The 25,141-nt window shown below is 46.6% G+C and overlaps 1 protein-coding gene across 2 annotated transcripts in view; it reads left to right on the forward strand.

Annotated features, from left to right (window-relative positions):
- Positions 1 to 11,177: 11,177 nt before the first annotated feature.
- Positions 11,178 to 25,141, forward strand: part of FAM149A (family with sequence similarity 149 member A) — a 77,463-nt gene continuing 63,499 nt past the window's right edge. The window contains exon 1 of one of the 2 annotated variants that reach the window (XM_073578783.1): positions 11,178 to 11,786. In XM_073578783.1, coding sequence (XP_073434884.1) covers positions 11,686 to 11,786 — 101 coding nt within the window. In that variant the 5' untranslated portion in view covers positions 11,178 to 11,685. The remainder of the gene's footprint in view (positions 11,787 to 25,141) is intronic. The other variant, XM_073578775.1, reaches the window with a different exon arrangement.

The following is a 25,141-nucleotide window of genomic DNA, read 5'->3' on the forward strand; positions in this document are numbered from 1 at the left end:
AGAGTCTTAACAACAAGGTGTGAGCATCGAAGTGTGGTCGAAAAACTGATGCCTTTCACAGCTCGGTACAAGCATGTCTTTCCCAGAGAAAGTGAAACGAACAAATGGCTGGAAAGAGGAAGAGAAGGAGTAACCTCTGAACCGGAAGTGAAAGGCATGTACAAGACTTAATTAGCTGCAGGCTGCCATACAGAAAAAAGACCAGCAGGTGGCAGCAGAGCAAATGCAAGGCAATTATACAAACCATAAGCATAACTTAGACAGAACAGCACACTCCTTGTCTGAAATTCCATAAGGGATTTCACTATATTGATGTTTTTTTGTTTGGTTTTTTTAAATAAAGTTCAATAACCTAGAAACAAACACAAATATGCATGCAATAACAACTTCAAAAACGATGTAGATGACAGACAGTTTCCTGGGACGAGCCAAAGATTCCCGTCTTCGGATCGGAGGAGCCGCACTAGGCCAAACTGTCTCCGACCCAACGGTAATCCAATGGACGAAGTACTAGGGCAGTGTTCTGTTCATGGTTCATCCTACCGGAATGTCCTCAATTAGTAGTATCAATACGAGCTTGTGGATTGGCCTCTGAAATGTCTTAGGCTCACCTTTCCTAAAGACTTTCAGCTCCACCTTCCGGACCTTACCGTCTTGACTAGGGAAAGTCTTTGTAACGATTCCCATAGGCCAGTCGATCCTTTGGGCTTGTTGTTCTTTCATTAGCACCTTGTCTCCTTCTTTCAAGTTCGGTTTCCTCTGTCGCCATTTTCTTCTTCCTTGGAGAATCAAAACATATTCCTTTCTCCACTGGTTCCAGAAGTAATCAGCGAGGTACTGCACACGTTTCCACTGTTTCTGGTAGGTGATTGCATGAGTAAACTCTCCACTGACTGTTAGTGGGTTCCCGGTCTTTTGGGTGAGAAGAGTAGCTGGCGTAAGAATTGTCGGCATTTGAGGATACATTGACACTGGGACAAGTGGTCTTTAGTTGATTATGGCAGAAACTTCGGCCAGAAGAGTAACCAAGGTCTCATGCGTAAGCCTTGAAGAGTTTATGTCCATAAACATAGAGTTCAGGATGTTGCATGAGATCCCGATCATCCTTTCCCAGGAACCTCCCATGTGAGAACTATGCGGAGGATTGAAGATCCAGGTGCAACCTCTTTCTACCAGTTGATCCTGAATTGGCTTGATGTTGATATCCAGATCTCGACATGCACCAATGAAGTTGCTTCCGCGGTCGGACCTTAACTGTCTCACTGGTCTTCTGGTAGCTAGAAAACGCCAGAGAGCGTTGATCAGACTGGATGTGTCCATAGATTCTATCACCTCGATGTGGACGGCACGGACACTCATGCAAGTGAATAGTACGGCCAAACGTTTGCTGCTGGCATAGCCACCTCGAGTTTTGCGTGCAGATATCATCCTTGGACCAAAGACGTCTAGGCCAACGTAGGTGAAAGGCAGTTCGGCACTCAGTCTGTCAGGGGACAGGTCAGCCATTTGTTGATGCACCTGTTTTTCCCTTGTTTTGCGACATTGCACACAGCTATGTAGTGATCCTGCTACACGTCTTTTCATACCTATGATCCAAAGTCCTGCAGACCGTAACTTGCCTTCTGTGATCTGCCTGCCTTGGTATTCAGTTTTTTCATGAAAGTGCCGGATCAGTAGATCAGTGATGTGATGTTTACTGGGAATGATGCAAGGATGTGGCTCTGAAACCACAATCTTGGCTCGATCTAAACGACCACCGACTCTCAGCAAACCAAAGCTGTCCATTACTGGATTCAAATGGGCAATGGGGCTTTTCAGGGGGATCTGCTGTTTGTGGTATAGGCATTCCCATTCAGTACTGAATACGCTCTGCTGGACGTAACGTATTATAAGGGACTCACAGTGAGAAATGTCCTCAGCAGAGAGTGGTTTATGGCAGACGTGCCAACCGTGACAGTCTTTGTCTTCACGTGAGCTGTGATAAGATCTCGCAATGTGGACTAACCTTGCTATAGTCTTGACAAGTTTCATCCAATTGGAGAAGCGCTCGAAGCGCTGGGAACCGAGGCTGGAGGTTGGTTTAGTGTTTGTGGCCTAAGCACTGACCTCGGAGCGGACTTCTGGATCGCCATCCGGATCCTGGATGCTGAAAACTTCCTGGACAGGACATATTCACCCATTGTGTTCCACCAGAAACTTAGGACCTGAAAGCCAAGAAGAGTTAGCAAAGGACCTTATAGACATAGGTCTAGTGGCATGGTCAGCTGGATTAAGTTCAGACGGGATATAGTGCCATTGTTCAGGCTTGGAAGACCTCCTTATTCTCTCGATGCGGTTACTGACGTACACGTAGAAGCGCCTTGTTTGGTTGTAGATGTAACCTAAGACAACCTTACTGTCACTGTAGTATTGTATGTTGGTGTCCAGCTCGTGCTGTATAAAGTCTGCGAGTTCTACTGCAAGCACGGTCCCACAGAGTTCAAGCCTGGGAATAGTGTGATCAGGCTTGGGAGCCAACTTAGCCTTGCCGAAGACGAACCCAACGTGATCTTGATTGTCGGGTCCCGTCACCTACAAGTAGGCAACAGCTGCAATGGCTTCTGTGGATGCGTCTGAGAACACATGGAGTTCCTTCCTAGTGCTAGCAGCAAGTGAGGTTCTGGTGTAGCATCTTGGTATGTGGATCTCATCCAAGGCACACAAGGACTGCTTCCAGGTTTCCCATTTTGGTTCCTTATCAGGAGGGAGTGGGGCATCGCAGTCCTTGACGATTTCGGAAAGCTGTCTCAGAAGGGATTTACCTTGTATGGTTATTGGTGCTACAAATCCCAGTGGGTCGTATAAGCTAGTGACCACTGACAGGACACCACGTTTAGTGAATCGTTTGTCTTCACAGTTGATTTGGAAACTGAAGGTGTTGACTGACAGGTTCCATCTCAAGCCTAAGCTTCTCTGCACAGGCGGACAGTCTGGTTCCAGGTCTATTAACTTGAATCCTGGTGCGAGGTCACTTGACTCAAAGGCTCTCATGACAGCCTGGCTGTTTGAAGCAATTTTGTGCATTCTAAGCTTAGCTCGGTACAGCATACCTTGGGTCATCTTGAGTAGGTCGATCGCCGCTTCTTTTGTGGGCAGAGATTTTAGTCCATCATCTACGTAGAAGTCTTTCTCTACAAAGTCTCTGGCGTCTGTTCCATATTCGGACTCTCCTTCTTGAGCGGTTCCCCACAGGCCATAGGTTGACACAGCGGGAGAAGGGCTGTTCCCGAATACGTGCACCCTCATGCGATACTCCACCATCTCTTTGCTGGGGTCATTGTCCTTGTACCACAGGAACCTGAGGAAATTCCTATGGTCCTAACTGACTAAGAAACAGTGGAACATCTGTTCAATTTCGGCGGTGATGGCGATGGGCTCTTTCCAGAACCTCATCAACACTCCTACTAGGTTGTTTGTAAGATTAGGACCGGTGAGGAGGACATCGTTGAGAGATACGCCTTGATGTTTGGCGCTTGAATCAAAGACAACTCTAATTTGCTTAGGTTTCCATGGGTGATATACTCCGAATGAGGGTAGGTACCAGCACTCCTCGTTTTCATTTAAGGGAGGCGCTGGCTCCGCATGGTTATTATGGAATATCTTGCTCATAAAAAGGTGACAATGTGTTCTTTCATCTCCGGTTTGTTGCTAAGTGTGCGCTGGAGAGAGTTGAATCTGGACAAAAGTTTGTTCACGATTGTTCGGGAGTCTTACCCTGGTAGGGTAAAGGAAAAACCCAGTGATTAGTCTCGTCCTTAAGGAACTCATTGTCCATTATCCTGACAAATTCCTTGTCTTCCATTGACAGGGCTACCTTGTTGTCATCCTTAGTTGTATGAAACACTAATCTTCCCAAGTCGTCTTCATAGGGAGAAGGAATTACATCAGGCAGCTGTACGGGATCTGGAGGCTTCTCTTTCACCTCATAGTGATGAGGGCATGGTTTGCAGAAATTAGTTTGTCCGTCTCGGCGTACGTAGGTCTTAAAGGAATCGACTCTTGTTCAGTCCAAGCACACATTTCGTATGATTACCCACCCCAAGTCGAGTCTCTGTGCGTAGGGGGCATAGTCAGGACCATTGCACAGTTGGCGGACCTTATGTATCCTTAAATTGTCCCTGCCGAGCAGAAGTAGGATTTCAGCATCTGTGTCCATAGGTGGGATAACGCTGACTAGGTGCCTTAGGTGTGGTTGATGGGACGCAGCTTCTGGGGTAGGAGTCTCATCCCTTTGGCTGGGTATTTGATCGCATTTGATTAGCGTAGGTAGGGGTATTTCTACGCCTCCGTTGACAGGCGAAGCAATGAAACCTTGCCGCTAGTCTCCATGCGACCTGAGCAAGTATTCAGAGTATAGGGCGTTGCTGGTTCCTTGATTCCAAAGACTTCAAAGAACTTAGGTCCAGCTTGGGATCGATTGCTTGCCCAAAGCACTCTATCAACTCGTCAACCCGGGGCATGGGGTAGGCGTCAAACTTTGAAATGTCATTGAGTTTTCTAAAATCATTACAGAATCTTAGAGACCCATCAGGCTTGGGTATTAGAACTATTGGGCTGGCCCACTCACTCTGAGACTCTTCTATGACCCCTAACTGTAGCATCATTTTTACCTCTTCCAAGATGGTTTGTCGCTGGGCCTCAGGCACTCGATATGGCTTTAATCAGACCTTGGCCTGTGGCTCTGCGACAATGTCATGTTGGATTAGGGAGGTGCGTCCAGGGAGCTCCGAAAAAACATCTGTATTTCGGCTGATGAACTCCCGGACCTCCTGAACCTGTTTAGGAGACAAAGTATCTGCAATTTTGACCGCGGGTTGGGCTTCTCCTGCCTCGCACCAAGGTAACGGAGCCTTTTCCATCTGAAACGCTGGCAGCAGACTATCCCCACCAAGGTGCTCTCTATCTTTCCAGGGTTTAAGCAAATTAATATGGTAAACCTGTTCTGGCTTTCTCCGACCTGGTTGGTGTACCTTGTAGTCTACTGGTCCCACCTTCTCCATGATCTCGTAGGGTCCCTGTCACCTTGCGAGAAATTTGCTATCTACGGTAGGCACAAGCACCAAAACTCAATCCCCAGGGCTAAAGGTTCTTACCCGAGCCTCCCGGTTATAGACCTGACTCTGTGACCATTGTGCTGCCTCCATATGTTCCCGGACCAAAGGTAGGACTGTCTCCATTCTCTCTTGCATTTTTGCAACATGTTCTATCACACTTTTGTGGGGAGTAGGTTGGTTCTCCCAGGCCTCTTTGGCTATATCTAGTAAGCCCCTTGGATGTCTGCCGTACAATAGTTCAAAGGGCGAGAACCCCGTAGATGCCTGAGGTACCTCCCGCACTGCAAATAACAGATATGGCAATAACAGATCCCAGTCCTTCCCATCTTTGGAAACTGCCTTTTTTAACATGCTCTTGAGTGTCTTATTGAATCTTTCTATCAGACCATCTGTTTGGGGATGATAGACAGAGGTACGCAACTGTTTAACATTTAACAACCGGCAGAGTTCCTTCATAATTTTTGACATAAAGGGGGTTCCCTGGTCTGTTAAAATCTCTTGCGGAATTCCCACCCGTGAAAACATACCCATGAGTTCCTTTGCTATAAGCTTAGCTGATGTGTGGCGCAGAGGAATGGTCTCAGGATATCGGGTAGCATAGTCTAGAACTACAAGAATGTGTTGTGTCCCCTTGATGACTTATTAAAAGGCCCCACCAGGTCCATAGCCACTCTTTCCGAAAGTGAGGCTGGGGACTGGTTACCTGGCATACTGGACAGGAGCTACAGTACCGTTTAACTTCTTCATGAACCCCTGGCCAGTAAAATCGCTGCAGAATTCGGCCGAGGGTCTTCTTTTGGCCCAAATGCCCCCCAAGTACATGCGCATGCGCTAAATCCATTACCAGCCTTCGATATGTCTGAGATACCAGTAACTGTTCTACCATTTCCCCACTCGGTACAACAAATCCTGATTCAACTCAAAGCGTGGGAACACCGTATCTGCCCCAGGTTGTTGGGGTTCCCCATTGACAAACAGTACATTTTCTCTGGCCCTGGCTAAAGTGAGGTCTCGGAGTTGCGCTGTACCAAAATTATCACCTGATACATTCAAGTCTGACAACTCGGGTCCCAGCGGCAAGTCTTCCACCTCTCCAGCCAATACTTCTAGGGGAGAACTCTCCCCCTCCTCCACCGAAGGGAAGGTTATTCCTACCGCCAGCACTTCTTCCTCCGGGCCACCAGGCTCATGCCCCCCTTCCGGAGAATGTAACCTGGTTGCCTCCGGTGCCGGCAGTTGCTCAGTGGACGGGACAAGCAACGGCCACAGCACAGAAAACAACGGAAAGTCTCTTCCAATTATCACTTCATAATGTAAATTAGTCACCACCCCCACCTCATGGCACCGCCTCCCTGCTGGCGTGCCGATTACCACTAGTGCTGTGGGATAGTCTTTTAAGTCTCCATGTATACACAACACCCAAATTTTCCGACCCGTATACTCGCTGGTGTGTATCCAGCTGGCTCGTACCAGGTTTACAAGACTCCCTGAGTCCAATAGGGCCACAGCCAGGGTGCCCTCCACTTCCACCTGACACAAATATTCCATATTGGGGCCTTTCGGGGTGCCCACTGCACACATTGGTTCGGCATAATGGGACTGGCGGTACCCAAAATTGGTGTCCATGGGCTCAGTCATGTGGGGGCAATCAGCTCTCATATGACCTGGTTCCTGGCACCGCCAGCAGATTATTGGGCTCCTTACTTCCCCAGATAAGTCCTGAGCGGCCTTCCTGGGCTCCGCTCGCTGAACCAGGGGCGGGAACTTGGGAACCTTCCGGTTACCTTTCGAGGGGTCCCTCCCTGTAACTCTTTGGTAGCCCCATACCTTTCTATGAGGTCTATCATCTGCATGGCTTTAGTAATGGATGCCTGACCGACCCATGCCTGGAGGGAGTGGGGCAAAGCTCTCCAAAATTTATCAGTCACTATGCGGTCCAGCATGGCTGTGGGGGACAACACCTCAGGCTGCAACCACTTTTGTAACAGGTGCAACAGGTCGTAATACTGGGACCGGGCCGGCTTGGAGGGGGTAAACTCCCACTGGTGTACCCGCTGGGTCCGCACTAACACATTTACCCCAAGACGAGCCAGTATCTCACCCTTGACGACCGTGTAGCCCGCCCTTTGCTCGGTGGGTATGTCCTGATACGCCTTCAAAGGTCCTGGGGTCAGAAACGGAGCGAAGGCATCCGCCCAATGGTCCCGGGGTAGCTTCTCTCTCTCAGCGACTCCTTTGAACATCTCCAGGTATGCCTCCACATCGTCCGATTTCTCCATCTTGGGAATCGCTATACGAACTGCTTTCCGCACCTCATGGATTCCCCAGTCAGCTCCTTTTGTCTGCGCTGCCGTGATATGCTGTATCAACAGCTGATTGGTTTCCTGCTGCTGCATAGCCTGCTGCTGCATAGCCTGCTGTCGCATGGCCTCCTGTTGCTGCTGCCGCATGGCCTCCTGTTGCTGCTGCATAGCCTGCTGCTGCTGTGTAGCTTGCTACTGCATAGCCTGCTACTGCTGTCGCATGGCCTCTATGAGCGTTTTTACCGTGGCCTCCATTTCTGGAAAGTTCCCCGCCTGGGTCTCTGCCACTCGTTTCACCCAGGACACAGGCTGGGGTGCAAATCAAAAATAACAACAGCCTGGCCTCACTGCTTGTGCCCGCATTCAGTCCACCAATTGTAGGGATTCGCTCTGGTAGGCAATAGCAGGGCGGCAGTAATGAGGCAACACACAGGCATAAAGTCCAATTTCTGTGGTTTTAATGTCACTCAGTAACCAGCAGCTTAACAAAACATAAGGGAAATAAAACACATACTCCTGCTTGGAGAACCACTGGTCCCAGACTCCCCCCTTGCACAGGATGGGTGTAACTAAGCGGCTGCCAGATCCTGCGGCATCCGCCAGGTGCCATTCCCAGGGTTCTTCCGAGTCTTGCTGCAACAGTCCTGCAGCATAGGGATCCTATATACAAGTGTCAGGCTGCATCCACACAAGTTCCTGTAGCTTCCAGAAACACACTCACACTGTGGCATTTACCAACCTCCATTACATAGGGCCCAACCCCTCCCACCAGTGAGGTAGACATCACATGGGCTGATCACGTGACCCTGACATCATCGCAGGTCCCGTCTTTAAGGAAAAACCCAGTCAAACATTAATCTGCTAGGAGAAACATATCTTCCATCCAATAAAACACCCTTTAGTCACACCACTCTATGTATATATATATATATATATATATATATATTACCACTACCTGTATATCTGGGATAATATTATCATTACTTGTATATCTGGGATATTATCATTCCCAGTATATATGGGATAATATTATTACCTGTATATCTGGGATAATTTTACCGAGCCCTATATATACAGGATAATATTATTGTTACATGTATATGTGGGTTAATATTATTATTACCTGTATATGTACAATAATATTATATTTCCTGTGTATATGGGATAATATAATCATGCCCTGTATATATAGGATATTATCATTACATGTATATAAGGGATTATATTATTATGTCTTGTCCCTGTAAGATTCATCTTTCTCGTAGGATACTAGCCATCTTTTACCTTTTGTACAGGAACCACCGCATCTTGCACAGTAAATACTTCCCTCCCCAGTAGATCCATGTGCACAGCCTGCAGTGCATCTAGTAGATGCATGTGCACACCCTGCAGTGTATTTAGTAGATCCATGTGCACACCCTGCAGTGTATCTAGTAGATCCATGTGCACACCCTGCAGTGTATCCGGTAGACCCTTGTGCACACCCTGCAATGTATCTAGTAGATCCATATGCACACCCTGCAGTGTATCCAGTAGACCCTTGTGCACACCCTGCAATGTATCAAGTAGACCCTTGTGCACACCCTGCAGTGTATCAAGTAGACCCTTGTGCACACCCTGCAGTGTATCTAGTAGACCCTTGTGCACACCCTGCAGTGTATCTAGTAGACCCATGCTCACACCCTGCAGTGTATCCAGTAGACCCTTGTGCACACCCTGCAGTGTATCTAGTAGACTCTTGTGCACACCCTGCAGTGTATCCAGTAGACCCGTGTGCACACCCTGCAGTGTATCAAGTAGACCCTTGTGCACACCCTGCAGTGTATCCATTAGACCCTTGTGCACACCCTGCAGTGCATCTAGTAGATCCATGTGCACACCCTGCAGTGTATCTAGTAGATCCATGTGCACACCCTGCAGTGTATCTAGTAGATCCATGTGCACACCCTGCAGTGTATCCAGTAGATCAAGTGCACAACCTGCAGTATATCTAGTAGATCCATGTGCACACCCTGCAGTGTATCTAGCAGATCAAGTGCACACCCTGCAGTGTATCTAGTAGATCCATGTGCACACCCTGCAGCGTATCCAGTAGACCCTTGTGCACACACTGCAGTGTATCTAGTAGATCCATCTGCACACCCTGCAGTGTATCCAGTAGACCCTTGTGCACACCCTGCAGTGTATCTAGTAGATCATTGTGCACACCCTGCAGTGTATCTAGTAGATGAAGTGCACACTCTGCAGTGTATCCAGTACACCCTTGTGCACACCCTGCAGTATATCTAGTAGTGCCATGTGCACACCCTGTAGTGTATCCAGTATACCCTTGTGCACACCCTGCAGTGTATCTAGTAGATCATTGTGCACACCCTGCAGTGTATCTAGTAGATGAAGTGCACACTCTGCAGTGTATCCAGTACACCCTTGTGCACACCCTGCAGTATATCTAGTAGTGCCATGTGCACACCCTGCAGTGTATCCAGTAGACCCTTGTGCACACCCTGCAGTTTATCTAGTAGATCCTTGTGCACACCCTGCAGTGTATCTAGTAGATCCATGTGCACACCCTGCAGTGTATCTAGTAGATCATTGTGCACACCCTGTAGTGTATCCAGTATACCCTTGTGCACACCCTGCAGTGTATCTAGTAGATCCATGTGCACACCCTGCAGTGTATCTAGTAGATCCATGTGCACACCCTGCAGTGTATCCGGTAGACCCTTGTGCACACCCTGCAATGTATCTAGTAGATCCATATGCACACCCTGCAGTGTATCCAGTAGACCCTTGTGCACACCCTGCAGTGTATCAAGTAGACCCATGTGCACACCCTGCAGTGTATCTAGTAGATCCATGTGCACACCCTGCAGTGTATCTAGTAGATCCATGTGCACACCCTGCAGTGTATCCAGTAGATCAAGTGCACAACCTGCAGTATATCTAGTAGATCCATGTGCACACCCTGCAGTGTATCTAGCAGATCAAGTGCACACCCTGCAGTGTATCTAGTAGATGAAGTGCACACTCTGCAGTGTATCCAGTACACCCTTGTGCACACCCTGCAGTATATCTAGTAGTGCCATGTGCACACCCTGTAGTGTATCCAGTATACCCTTGTGCACACCCTGCAGTGTATCTAGTAGATCCATCTGCACACCCTGCAGTGTATCCAGTAGACCCTTGTGCACACCCTGCAGTTTATCTAGTAGATCCTTGTGCACACCCTGCAGTGTATCTAGTAGATCCATGTGCACACCCTGCAGTGTATCTAGTAGATCATTGTGCACACCCTGTAGTGTATCCAGTATACCCTTGTGCACACACTGCAGTGTATCTAGTAGATCCATGTGCACATCCTACAGTGTATCCTGTAGATCTGTGTGCACACCCTGCAGTGTATCAAGTAGACTCTTGTGAACACCCTGCAGTGTATCTAGTAGATCCATGTGCACACCCTGCAGTGTATCTAGTAGATCCATGTGCACACCCTGCAGTGTACCTAGTAGATCCTTGTGCACACCCTGCAGTGTATCTAGTAGATCCTTGTGCACACCCTGCAGTGTATCCTGTAGATCCGTGTGCACACCCTGCAGTGTATCTAGTAGATCCATGTGCACACCCTGCACTGTATCTAGTCGATCCTTGTGCACACCCTGCAGTGTATCCAGTAGATCCATGTGCACACCCTGCAGTGTATCTAGTAGATCCTTGTGCACACCCTGCAGTGTATCCTGTAGACCCTTGTGCACACCCTGCAGTGTATCCTGTAGATCCATGTGCACACCCTGCAGTGTATCCTGTAGATCCTTGTGCACACCCTGCAGTGTATCTAATAGATCCATGTGCACACCCTGCAGTGTATCTAGTAGACCCTTGTGCACACCCTGCAGTGTATCCTGTAGATCCATGTGCACACCCTGCAGTGTATCCATACGGTCTGTCAGACACTGTCACCCGGGCCTGGTCTGTCATCCACAGACTGAGGGTGGGACCAGCTAACACCCCGGTGCGTTCTGCGTCCATGTTGGCTCTGGCACACTCCCTGTGGATGGGTGGTGCAGGAGGGGGCTGCTGCTGATGCCTGAGTGCCCGGAGAGAACCTCAGCACAGGTAACCACCTCCTTCCTGACGGGGGGATCCAGAGGACCATCAGCCTCTGTCATCACAGGCGGCATTAACCCCTTCCCCCCTGCAGCCCTGGCTCCGGGAGTGGCAGCCGATCACATCACATAGAGGGACATGAGCGCTGCCTTCCATTGTGCCCGGGCGGGGACCTGTGTGTATCAATGCCCTCAGCTGCCCACGGCTCATCCTCCGGCAGAGTGAAGGGGGCACATCGCCAGCGGCCGCACAATCTCAGTCCTGACACTCAGCTGGTGGTCATTGGGTAAGTGACGGCACCGTGTGCACAGCGCCCGAGGGCTGAGCTCTGCGCCTTGTGCTCCTGGATTACAAGTGTATTGCTGTTATCTATGAGCAGACATTGCCTGGCATTGCTCCTGGTGTCAGATCTCTGCCATATTCATATCATGGAGCCATGTACAGTGGGAGAAAGAGAAATCACCTGATTGCTTATTATTCGTTACAATAGTTTTTTTCATGCATAAAATCCGCATTCCCACAGATCAATGGGAATTGTTGGCATTTGGGGTTTTTCCTATGCAGATGCATTGGCACATGCACGCCAAGTGTAAGGGCTTGTTCACACGGCTTGGGTTGCAGCTTTTCCATCGTGATGTTCTGCATGAAGGATTCCCTGCGCATTGTGGTGCCAGCTGTGTGAAAGAGACGTCTGCAGATTTAGGATATTTCCCGACATTCGCACTGCGGATCGGCTGTGGAAATTGTATATCCTATACGCCCGGTGTGAACACGAGATTTACACATGCAGTTTTTCAGCCCAACACTGCGTAATGTGCATTAGAGACCGATTTTGTCTGCAATGTGTGTGAGCAGGGCTGAATGCTGCTGGCTTCTGTTCTCCAGGAAAATAAAGGACACCGTGACGCAAAACACAGGGATTCCGTAATGGCCGTCAGGTGTCACCGCCGTCAGTCTGATGATGGATTTTTATTTTTAACACTTCTTGCGCATCAAGCTCTGTGTAACGTCATTTTTACTTCTATTTATGACAGGAAAATACCGAAAAATACCCATGTGAATTAAACATGCCAAAAAGCTTACCAAAACATAGGTGACGTGTCTGTTTCCGAGGTTCTTTGACAGTGGCTTCTATGAGACCAGTAATATTGCCACAATAGTCTATAAAATCAGGGCACCGTATAGCACGATTGTCTGAGAAATGTAAATGCCCCCCATGACTATTATTATTATTGCACGCCGTGTTATTGTATCATTGAGTCTTCCACGTGCTGACGGCAGTGGTTAGTGGAACGATTCGGCCACTAATCTCTTATTGTTCCTCTCATTTTACGTTATATAGTAAGATACATGAGGTTCAACATAAAGGGGTTTTCTTGTCTAGGGCAATATTGGGCCAGGACTGAATCCTAAGGCCAGTTTCACACCTCAGTGGCTCCGGTACGTGTAGTGACAGTTTCCTCACATACTGGAGACACTGACACACATAGACACATTCTAATGAATGTGTCTATGCAGATGTCAGCGTGTTTTCATGGACCGTGTGTCCGTGTGCAAAACACGCTGACATGTCCGTTTTTGTGCAACGGCACGGATCACACGGACCCATACAAGTCAATGGGTCCGTGTAAACACGTACCGCACACGGATGCTGTCCGTGTGCGATCCGTGTGCATTTTTAAAAGTCAAAGGGTTAACATTGAAACAAAATTTTCAAATACACGGACACACGGACAGCACACGGAGAGCACACGGACAGGGATGGCCTCCGTATGCACACGGACACGGATAGCTCCGGCACCGGTTTTTCCGTTACCGGAATTGTCTGGACGTATGAAACTGCCCTAACAGTGTGTGTTCCACACACCATTAGGATGCAGCTCCGCACCCTGGACTGAGTGGTCTTCGATTTGTAAATTTGAGGTTGATGTACATTGAGAGAAGCAGGAAGGAAAGCTCGCAGGCAAATGACAAGAAGCATGCAAATCTCATACTTGCGCTCATGTAACGACCACTCAATCTGGCAAGCACAGCCCAATCCTAACATTGTGTATGTCTGTTACGTACTGCTAGGATTCGGCGTACTGCAGTGCTTGCTTTACCCCCTTCAAGACCTTGCCCTTTTTCATTTTTGCGTTTCTGTTTGTCACTCCCCTTTTTCCTCGAGCCATAACTTTTTTATTTTTTCATTAATATGGCCGTGTGAGGGCTTGTTTTTTTTTTTGCAGGACAAGTTGTACTTTTGAACGACACCATTGTTTTTTTACCATAGTGTGTGCTCAAAAATGGGAAAAAAATTCCAAGTGCGGTGAAATTTTTGCCATGTTCACCAAATGCTAAAACTGACCTCCCATTATGATTCTCCAGGTCTTTACTAGTTCATAAACACCAAACATGTCTAGGTTCTTTTTTATTTAAGTGGTGAATAAAAAATCCAAAGTTTGTTAAAAGAAAAAAAAAAGCCATTTTTCGAGACCCTTAGTGTCTTCATTTTTCGTGATCTTGGGATAGGTGAGGGATTATTTTTTGCGTGTCGGGCTGATGTTTTTATTGATACCATTTTGGTGCAGATCTTTTGATCACCCGTTATTGCATTTTAATGCAATGTCGCAGCGACCAAAGAAACGTAATTGTTGCGTTTTGATTTTTTTTCTCGCTACGCCGTTTAGTGATCATTTTAATCCTTTTTTTTATTGATAGATCGGGCGATTCTGAATGCAGCGATACTAAATATGTGTATGTCTGATTTTTTTATTGTTTTATTTTGAATGGGGTGAAGGGGGGGGTGATTTAAACTTTTATGTTTTTTTATTTTTTTTAATATTTAAAAAAATTTTTTTTTACTTTTGGCATGCTTCAATAGTCTCCATGAGAGACTAGAAGCTGCATTTGTCCGATCGACTCTGCTACCTACAGGCAATGGTCAGATCGCCTCTATGTAGCAGAATTGCTGACTTGTTATGAGCGCCGACCACTGAGTGGCGCTCATAGCAATCTGGCACTGACAACCATAGAGGTCTCCAGGAGACTTCTGTCTGGTTGTTATGCCAACCCAATTAAAATGGTCTCCTCAGTGCTCCCAAACAGTAACATTTCACACTTGCGAGAAACTTGCACGAGTTTTGCGTCTCAATACCCGGTACTGCCGCCGGCACTTGGGACTGGAGTGTTCGGCTGCATTTATTTCTAGACAGCTGAGCGCTCCGGTCCCGAGTGCTGGTGGTAGTGCCGGATATTGAGACGCGAGACTCGTGCGAGTTTCTCCCAAGTGTGACCCTGGCCTAACAAAGGTGCTCCTCACTCTTTTAGCTAATTAAGGCTGTGTGCCCACGTAGCGATTTTTAAGCGGTTTTGCCACGATTTTCAGCGCGAAAACGTTTAAAAATCGTGTACAGAACGCCCCCCATGCATTCCTATGGCATTCCGCACATGCTGTGCTAATGCTGCGCTTTTTTCTGCGGCGGAATCGCATCGCGGAAAAATCGCAAAAAATCGCAGCATGCTCATTCTTTTGTGCAGAATCGCAAAGAATTGCCGCGATTCCGCACCCATAGGAATGCTTGAGAATCGCTTACTTCCCGCATGTGGCTATGCCCACCATGCGGGAAGTTAAGCGTCTCATGTGCGGTTGGTACCCACGGTGTGGAGGAGAGGAGACTGTCCTCCAGGCCCTGGGTACCATCCCCCTGTAAGAAAAGAATAAAAAATAAAAAATCGGGGTATATTTACCTTCCGACGTCCCGCACTGCATTCTCGGCCTAGCGTTCCCAGTAATGCCTTGCGGCACGGTCCTGTGAGACGTAGTCTCACTTGACTCTAGCAGTCTCGCAAGATCGCTATAGCAACGCGAGACCAACGTCATCACAGGTCTCGCAAGGCATTACTGGGAACGCTGAGGCCCGGGATGGCAGCGCGGGACGCCGGAAGGTAAATATACCCCGATTTTTTTATTTTTTTTTAGCATTTTAACTATGTTTGACGAGTGTGACCAACCTGTCAATCACTTCCCATGCGATGCTTCAAATCGCTTGGAAAGTGCTTGAATATCGCACGTGAAAATCGCTGCAAAATCGCGAACATAATCGCAGTGAAATCGCGCGGAAAAAACGCGCGATTTCTGGGAAGGAGTCCGGTTTTTAGTGTCCGGAATAAAACGCTACGTGGGTACATAGCCTTAGACCATTAGTGTTGCGCTGTTGTTCATCAGTGTTTCGCTCCGATGGAGCTCGAGTTGAGGCCACACTTTTCTCTCTGCTCCATATGCCAAGAAGCTTGGTTTTCCTAGGAATTGAGGATGTCCTGCTGCAAGAGACCCAAGTACATCTCATCATAGCGATACTGCTCCAATGGAGAGCAGCACAATGGTCGTATTGGTTGGTGGGCATACCAAGGAGCCAATGTCTCCCTGCTTCTTCGATGTATTCAGCTGTATCGACATCCTGAAGATGTGGATACAGTTGAAATGGACCCAAGAAGTTGTTGTATCTGGATCCTATATACGACCAAGGAACATGATTAAACTTGATGAGTTATTTAGTGCCACAGCTCAGTGTCAAATTGTCCAGGACTGGTGCTTTTGATTTTCATGACTATACCAACCAACACATTCATCATATGTGTTCATTAGTTTTACATCACAATGGACGGCGGTCTTTCATCTTCAAGTTGTTATTTAATACACCTTTATTGTAGACATCTGTAACTTTTTCAAGTTCCAAGTTCTTCTTACAGGATTTCCTTAATTAATATAACCTTCATTATTTATTAACGCTAAGGATCCTGGCAGCTATTGACATGTAGGACATCTGTCTAACAACAAGATACTGCCCTTGGGCAATTTAGGACAATGGGGGACTAACTGTAACATGAATACACATATGTAGTTATTTATTACCATCCAATTTTTTTTCCAAATTGTGTCCGATCTGTGAATTTTAGGGATTCCATGAGTCATAATGTGACAGTAACATTGGGAAAAAACACTAAAACACAGCTCTGAGTCACAGAAGTTGTTATAGAAACTAGTGATATCATTAATGAAATCATAGGAGGGGAGGTCAAGAGGTAAACTGGGAAAATATGACCGGTGGACTTCTCAGCTTGCTCACTGGTCTGTATTCCGCTACTCTGAACATTGGTGTAAAACTTTAAAGAACAAATGAAAAGAAGAAAAAAATCAATAACAAAATGTCACTTCTCTCATTCCATACATACCAATGTTCACTTGAATAAAATGGAGAAAAAACTAAAGACACAGTCACATATTTAAACGCACCAGGTTAAAGGGAACCTGTCACCATAAAAATGGCGTCTAATCTGTAGGCTCCATGTTATAGAGCAGGAGGAGCTTGCCACACTGATCTATAGTTTTGTGAGAACAGATTCAGTAAAACCTGTGTTTTAATCGTTTAAACTTCTGCTTTCTTGGGGGGAGATTTTCAGTCCAGCTGGCGGTCCTATCAGTGACTGACAGCTTTGTCTTTGTATAAGTGTGCATGCAGATATAGCTGTTAGGCCGGAGTCACACACAATGATAAAAAAATCGGTACGATTTTTACGGACCAAAATCGCACAAAGGTTTCTTGACCAGGGATCCGTCTGTCATCCGAATTTCCTGCGATTATCCAATTTTATTCGCATCTAAGCATCCGTTTGTCATCCATCTGCCGATATTTTCTCGGAGGCTTGCAAAATGGACAAATAACGGTTTTTAGGCCTGAAACTAATTTAAATCATCATCCCGCCCTATATTTATGGGCTGTCCAGCAGGTGTGAGCCTGCTACCTTTGCCATACAGTCAGTGCTTGGATTTGGTTATCTCTGCTTTGTGGTAAACATGACAGACAGGCTGACTTTTAACACCACTGAGCATGTTCTTTTCTGTTGGGTTATATCCTGACGTTTTGGTGAGCCATACCTTGTGATTGTCGATCCGAGGAGGAGTAGACGAATGTGGGTCCATCCGCTTTTGTTGCGCAGGATATCTAAAGGCCATTTCCACCATCTCTATACATCTCTGCGTAGCCATCCGAAGAAGTTCTTTCAATATTATCGGATGAGCCTTGATACATTTGATCTTTAGCTGGAGATTGTGCGCCCTGGGATCACGTTTCAGGACACGAGGATGCGCAAAGCTATTTCTGCAGAGGAGCGGCTTCTCCTCACCTTACGGTATGTCTTAAAACAATATGTTGATGATGTGTGAAGCAGCGTATTTCATTTCCAGACCTTGAATCTTATAGTTTTTTGGCATGTAATATTATATATTTACAAGCACATTTCCCAAGATACATGATATGCTTGTGTATTACTGAACCAAGCCATGGCATGTAATTTAATGTTGACCATGCATACTTTAAAATTGATAAACTATAAATTTGATTTAAGCTTTATCTGTTGTTTGTTGGGCTGTGTACTCATTGGTTTTTTTTTTTAGCTTCCTTTCAACTGGCCTTTCATATGTTGGTCTGGTCAGGAAATCAACAATCTCTGGCACTGTCCGGTCTACATGCTCAGAAATCTGGTCCAGACTCCATCATGTGGTAATGCCGGATCACAAAATGGCAGACTGGTTGCATATCTCCCATGGATTTGAGGCCACGTGCCAGTTTCCACAATGTTGTGGAGCCCTGGATGGGAAGCACATCCGTGTGCGTAAGCCGCCGAACTCAGGGTCCCAGTTCTATAATTACAAACAATATTTTTCTGTAGTATTGTTGTCACTGGTCGACACTCACTACAGGTTTATAATTGTAGATATTGGGGCCTATGGAAGAACTGGAGACTCCAGAGTCTTCAATTCTTCCATTATGGGTCGGCGGCTGCGTAATAATCAGCTGGACCTACCACCACCACGTCAGCTTCCAGACTCAAATCTTAACCGGTGCCTTATGTTCTTGTACCAGATGAGGTGTTTCAATTGAGTCGACATGTCATGAGGCCATATCCAAGAAGAAACCTTGACCACGGGCTTCGAATATTTAACTTGCGCCTATCACGTGCTCGGCGACTGGTGGAGTGCGCCTATGGTATTCTTTCGGCCAAATGGAGGGTCCTACAGTCCGCCATTCAGCTGAGTGAAGCTAATGTAAATGAAGTTATTAAAGCCTGTGTGGTCCTACATAACTTCACACGAATTCATGATTGCCCCTCACATGATGATGCTGAAGTTGAGTCTGGCAATGTGTCTAGGCCTAGGACACATGTAATCCCACCCCGTCGTCCAATCTCGGGACTCAAAGTACGTGATGTGTTCACTACTTATTTTCTTACACCTCAGGGTGCTGCTCCCTGGCAAGATGATGCCTTATCTAAGTAGTGTTTTGGTTGTGTTGTGTTGTCATAAAGATTTTTTGCTTGCCCTTTTGTGTGTTTTTGTGACCAGTTTAGTGTTATAGATGTATCTAACACAGTACAGAACATATCCGAACATGAACAAGCACACATTGTGATTTAACAAGTTTATTACTTGTTTTTTTTTTTGGTAATGCCAAAAGAAAATAACCATATAAGTAACATATGGCATAATGTTAGCAGCATATTATGATGTCAAAATTTTTGCAAATAATATACATACTGTATAAAAAAACAATGAGGACCAAAGGCAAACCTACAAGTCATGGTAGGTTGGGGGTGGTGAAGGTGGGGGTCCTGCTTGGACATTTGGCCTTGGTTGCTGGGCCAAATAACTGTCCCCCTGTGCGCTGCCAGTTGGCTCTGGCATCTGTTGCATCCTGGCAGGATCAATTTGGGGGTTTGGGTAGGGGTAATTAGGAAATTGCTAGGGGTAGTCCTGATGGTAGGGCTGCCCAAATTGCCCATATCCCCCAATATTGCCATGTCTAACATACCCAAGTTGGGGCCACCCTCCAACATTGGGTAAGTTAAAGTGGCCATATTGTGCATGTGCGCTCTGGCCCATACATTGGACCTGTGGAGCCACATTCTGGATGTGTGCAGGCTGAGGCGGAGGCACCCGTGGTGGAGGTGTTGGCACCCGTGGCGCAGGAGGAGGAGGAAGAGGTTCCAAGGATGGTTGACTTGCCACTTCAAGTCCAACTAGCCTATCTATTTGATTTTCCTCCGACAGCTGCCACCATTCCAAAAATTGAAACACAGTGCGAGGATTATTGGGTGGTGTGCTGGCATCCAGAACTATTTGTAGAGCTCCTCTGGTACGCAGCCTGTACCCATGGGGAATTGCCCTCAAGTACTGTGCCAGACTGCACCCATAAGCCTCCTCCCCATCATCATGAGCAGCTGTGGACAAGTAGTCCAAGACACCTCAGTCAACCTGCCTCCTTGTTCCCAAAGCTGCTCCTTCTCTCCTGCGCCGGCCTCGTCGTGGCAGGGCAGAAGGCTGTGGAGAGGTATCCAGTGGCATGGTGGGGCTGCCACTATTGCCCTGGTCGTCATGTTGTGCTGCCTGGCTACCAGATTCTGGTGGTGGTGATCATTGTGGTGGGGATGTGGCTCTGGGAAGTTCTGCAGATGGGCCTGACCCTGCAGCAACATCAGACACTGGATCTATCACGACCTCAGAGTCTGAACCCGTCTCCCTCTCTGTAACGTTTGACTCAGTGCTACAATGTTAAAAATAAAAAAAAAACATTAATATTTTGCATTGAAAAAACACAAATTCCAAAATTTAACCCTGCACTTACAGTCTCAGATCCATCACAGGAGCAAGGAAATCTAGGCGGTCGAAGTAGAGGTTTTTCCTCTTCGTGGTTCCGGCTGCTCTACTACGGGTCCTCAGCTGTCTCTCCCTCCTATATGTGTCCCTACAGCTGCGCCAACGCCTCGTCACATCAGTCACTACAATGTAAAACAAAACACAGGATTTAATAAGACCACACATATGGCTATGTTATCAATGGTTTAAATATGCTTAGGCAACCATATTTAAAATTATATGAATTCGATTTCTGATGGCTCTACACCAATACTCCAAAAATGAGTAACGGGTTCAGGCCTACTACAAAGAACCTTCTAACCAACCTACTTTAAACCAAAATGTAGAAAAACATGAGGTAATGATGTATGGATGCGAACATCTTTTATTTTTGGAATTAAAACAAAAAAATATATACTGTCTAAGATATGGACCAAAAAACAAGGAGAGCACTGCATTTGGTGGAAGAAAAATTAGCTAAGGATTGCAATATTTGTCCGAAAATATTAATGGGGCCACCAGTCAGGGATGTGTACCGTATTTTTCCGGACTATAAGACGCACCGGACCATAAGACGCACCCCTATTTTCAGAAGGAAAATAGGGAAAAAAAATAATAATGTGTCAAATGGGGGTCTGTCTTACAGTCCGAATTCAGCTTACCTGGGGAGGGATCTGGCACAGGTGGAGAAGTAGTCACAGGGGTCATTCAGTGGTCCAGGCTCGTGCGGTGGCGGCGGCTCTGTGCTGGGGCAGCTGCGCTGGGGCTGGGGTGGGTGGGCTGTGCTGGGGTAGGGGCAGCTGTGCTGGGGCAGCTGTGGCAGGGGCAGCTGTGCTGGGGCAGGGGCAGCTGTGCTGGGGCAGGTGGGCTGGGGCAAGGGCAGCTGTGCTGGGGCAGGGGCAGCTGTGCTGGGGCAGGGGCAGCTGTGCTGGGGCAGGTGGGCTCTGTGGTGGCGGCAGCGGGCGGCGCTCTGCGGTGCGGTGGTGGCAGCGGGCTGTGCTCCGGTGCAGGGGTCGGCGGCTCCGCTGGAGTTTCTTCGCAGCCCGGAGGCCCCCGCACACCCCTTGCTGGGCGCCGCCATGTTGCGGTGGACTCCGGGAGCATGGACGCCGGCAAGATGGCCGCTGGTCCGGGGACGGCGCATGCGCAGCTTCACATCTCGTGCCGAGATCTCGGGGGACGAGATTCAAATCTCGGCAACATTTGGCCAAGGAGGCCACATATTGTAACTTACATTGAGCATATTACATTTGCCTTTTTAATTATGTGGCCACATTTTTACAGTGCAATTGAATTTTTGGGGGTATATTTAACTTACTAATTTGCTCCTGCTCCTCCCGAGGTCTGGCCGCATAACCACAGAACATCTGGGAACATATTCTTCTCCACGCTGCCTCCTTGCGTGCCCGGTCAGCATAGTGGTTATCTCTCTGGTCCCATAGTTCGGGCCTCTCCTGGACCAGAACTATCAGCATTTCTACATTCACTTGCGTGGACATGATGGAGGACTCCGTGGAAGCGTTCTTCCTGTTTTTTTTATGGTGCAAGTGAAATTTGCATGCCAAAGCTTCCTGCCAATGCCTGATGCTATATTCTGTGACCTGGAGAAGTATTGCGATTTTATAGCAAGTCACACGTGTGGTCCGTTTGTAATCCGATTTTTTTATAGCACCCATAGAGCTTGCATTGGCGATTCCGATCCGAAAATCAGTGACAATCGCAGCATGCTGCGATTGTCTCGGTCCGAGGAAAAGATCCGACAAAAAATCGGATGATGGGAGCTACAACATAGAATAACATTGGGACGAATGCAATGCCATTTTTTTTAATCGCATTGCATTCGTCCGATTTATTCGCTAGTGTGACGCCGACCTTTGTCACTGATAGGACCGGCCTCTGGACTGAAAGTCCCAGAAAGAGCAGAGGTTTAGATGGTCAAAACACAGGTTATACTGGATCTTTTCTCATAAAACTATATATCAGTCTGCTCAGCTCCTCTATGCTCTATGACATGATGCCTGCAGATTAAACGGCATTTTCATGGTGACAGGTTCCCCTTAAGCACGGAAAGGACCTAGTGTATCAGCCTTATCCCTTGTGTTCTGCTGATTTGTGAGAAGAGAATCTTTCTATATTCCACTAACTGTCCATAGGACTGGTGGAGATAGTTTTCAGATTTTAGCTTTCTCTGCCAGTGTAAAAAACAATTGCCCTTATTCATCACTGTGTTTGTGGCTGTTTTTTGTGTCTATTTTTTTGGTACTTTTCTTTGTTTTGCTTGCACCTAGTTTGAAGTCTATTTTATGTTCTCGCCTGTCTTTTTTCGCACTTTATGGGTGGAATATTGATTGCAAATGTTTTCACCTGATTCATCCGTTTGGCACAACTTTACTTGTAGGAACATTTATCAAACAGTCACATCTTTTTCTTCATTTTAAAAATATACAATTTTTTACTAAAAAAAGTTGGAAAAAAGAGTTAATAGAGGAACAAAGCCCTTTTTTGACTTTGTGGCTAATTCATGAACAGTATGCGCAATGTTGATGATTTCAGCACAATAAATATCAGCGAATACTTCAAGACAAAAAAAAATGATAACTTTAAAAACCCCACAAATGATGAGTCAGAGCTGAAGAATTTAACAGAAGCCATAATTGCCAACAGTGTCAATTTGTGGGAACTTTGAGGGACTTCCCATGTACATGGCATAATTGTCCCTAATTAGGGTTAGGGTTACCCTAATGTAACAGTACATGGGGTGTGACCACCAAGCTATTCTGTTGTGGGACACAGAACCCATGTTCTAATGATCGATTTGGCCCTCAGTGAATAGATACTTGGGGTATGTGCACACGGTTCGGATTCTGCTGCGGATCCGCAGCGTTTCTGGCCCTGCGGGTCCGCAGCAGTTTCTGCTGCATTGTACAGTACCATTCTTTGCAATGGTAAAACCAAAAACGCTGTGCACATGCTGCAGATTTTTACGCGCGGATTTGCTGCGGGTTACAATCCGCAGCATGTCAATTCTTTTTGCGGATTCCGCTGCAGTTTCACACCTTCACCATTGTGATGTGTGAAACCGCAGGCTAATCCGCAGCTAAACCACAATTATTTTGACCTGCGGATTTACCTGCGCAATTTTCAAAATCCGCGCGGAAAAATCCGCAGCACTTCCAACAACGTGTGCACATAGCCTTATGGGTTGGGTTAGAATAATCACCTAAGGCTATGTGCGCACGTTGCGGATTTGCTTGTGTAAAATTCTGTGCGGCTTTTGCCTCTCTTGGCAGAAAATGCAGTTGAAAATCCGCGTGGTTTTTATGCGGATTTGATGCGTTTTTGATGTGGATTTTCATGCGGATTTTCTTGCGTTTTTGTAAATCCATAGAGCTAAATAAAGATATATTATAAAAAAAAAAAAAATTGTGATGTAATTTCCTTGTTCAACTTCTTCAGCCAGATACCCTCATTAATATTAAATAAAGACACACACACACAACCAGCCTATGTAGGAGCATTAGCATAATTAACCTACGTATGCTGTAACACAAAAGCAATTGTCGGAAATCTGCGTGAAATGCAATATCTGTTTATTTTTCAAAAAATTTTTAAAAAAGTGTGGGTTCCCGCATAATTTTAATAACCAGCAGAGGGAAATCCGGGGATGATGTTAATATTCTGGGAAGGAGCCAATAGCCATAAAGGTTCCCAGGCTATTAATATCAGCTCACAACTGTTTGCTTAGCCTTTAGGCTATGTACCCATGTATGCAGAAAATTCCTGACTAAAAACCGGACTCCATCCCAGGAAACACGCGTTTTTTTCTGCGGGTTTTTTTGCCCGATTTTTGCGCGTTTTTTATGCGTTTTTTTTCCGGAGCATCCCCAGTCTCATAGAATATAGTTAGAAATGCGGATTTTTCCGCAAAATTAATGAGCACGCTGCGTTTTTTACCGCGATGCGTTTTTTAGCGGAAAAAAACGCATCAATATGCACAAGAAGTGCAGAATTCATTAAAATGAATGGGATACTTGTTGTAAGCAGTTTTTAAGTGTTTTTGCAGGTAAAAACGCTTAAAAAACACAAAAAAAACTTACATGTGCACACACCTTTACTGGCTAGTTTACAGGTGAACCCCAGAAAAAAATTGACATGGTGTCTGCCTATAAAATCAAACCAGCAAAGGCTAGGCAGACAGCTGTGGGCTGATATTAATAGCCTGCGAAGGGGCCATGGATATTGGTACCCCCCAAGGCTAAAAACAGCAGCTTTCAGCCATCCCAGAAATGGCACATCTTATAGATGCGCCAATTCTGGCATTTAGCCTCGCTCTTCCCACTTATCCGGTAGCGGTGGCAAGTCGGGTTATATTTGTGGGGTTGATGTCACCTTTGTATTGTCAGGTGATGTCAAGCTCACGGCTTAGTAAAAGAGAGGCATCTATAAGACACATATCCATTACTAATCCTACAGTTATATGGTAAATAAAGACAGCCAGAATAAAGTCCTGTATTTGAAATAATCACACAAACTCCTTTATTGAATCTTAATTCATCATACTTAATGAACGCCTAATTCCACCGAAGCCCTCAATCTCATGCAACAAAAATAAAATAATAAACCAACATATAATACTCCCTGTCCAACGTAGTCCATTTACCGAGTGTCGCACGACCATCTCACGTGTAGAACAGTCGCACCAGGAGATGTGACTGCTCTACCCGGCCTCCAGTGATACACTGCGGGAGCGACTACCTCCTGTCAGTGTATCACTGAAAGTTCACCGGAGTTCGTGCTCTCACGGCACCTCTGCATGAGAATTTTCTCACGCAGCGGTGCCGTAAGTGAGAGCACCGGAGCTGATCAGCTGATGTACACCAGTGAACTCTCACGGCGGCGCCGTGATACACTGGAGGGGACACTCGTTATTAAATGGACTACGGCAGACAGGGAGTATATGTTGTTTT

This window comes from Dendrobates tinctorius, unplaced genomic scaffold, assembly GCF_039654945.1.
Source record: "Dendrobates tinctorius isolate UK_male_01 unplaced genomic scaffold, ASM3965494v1 ptg000008l, whole genome shotgun sequence".
NCBI lineage: Eukaryota > Metazoa > Chordata > Amphibia > Anura > Dendrobatidae > Dendrobates > Dendrobates tinctorius.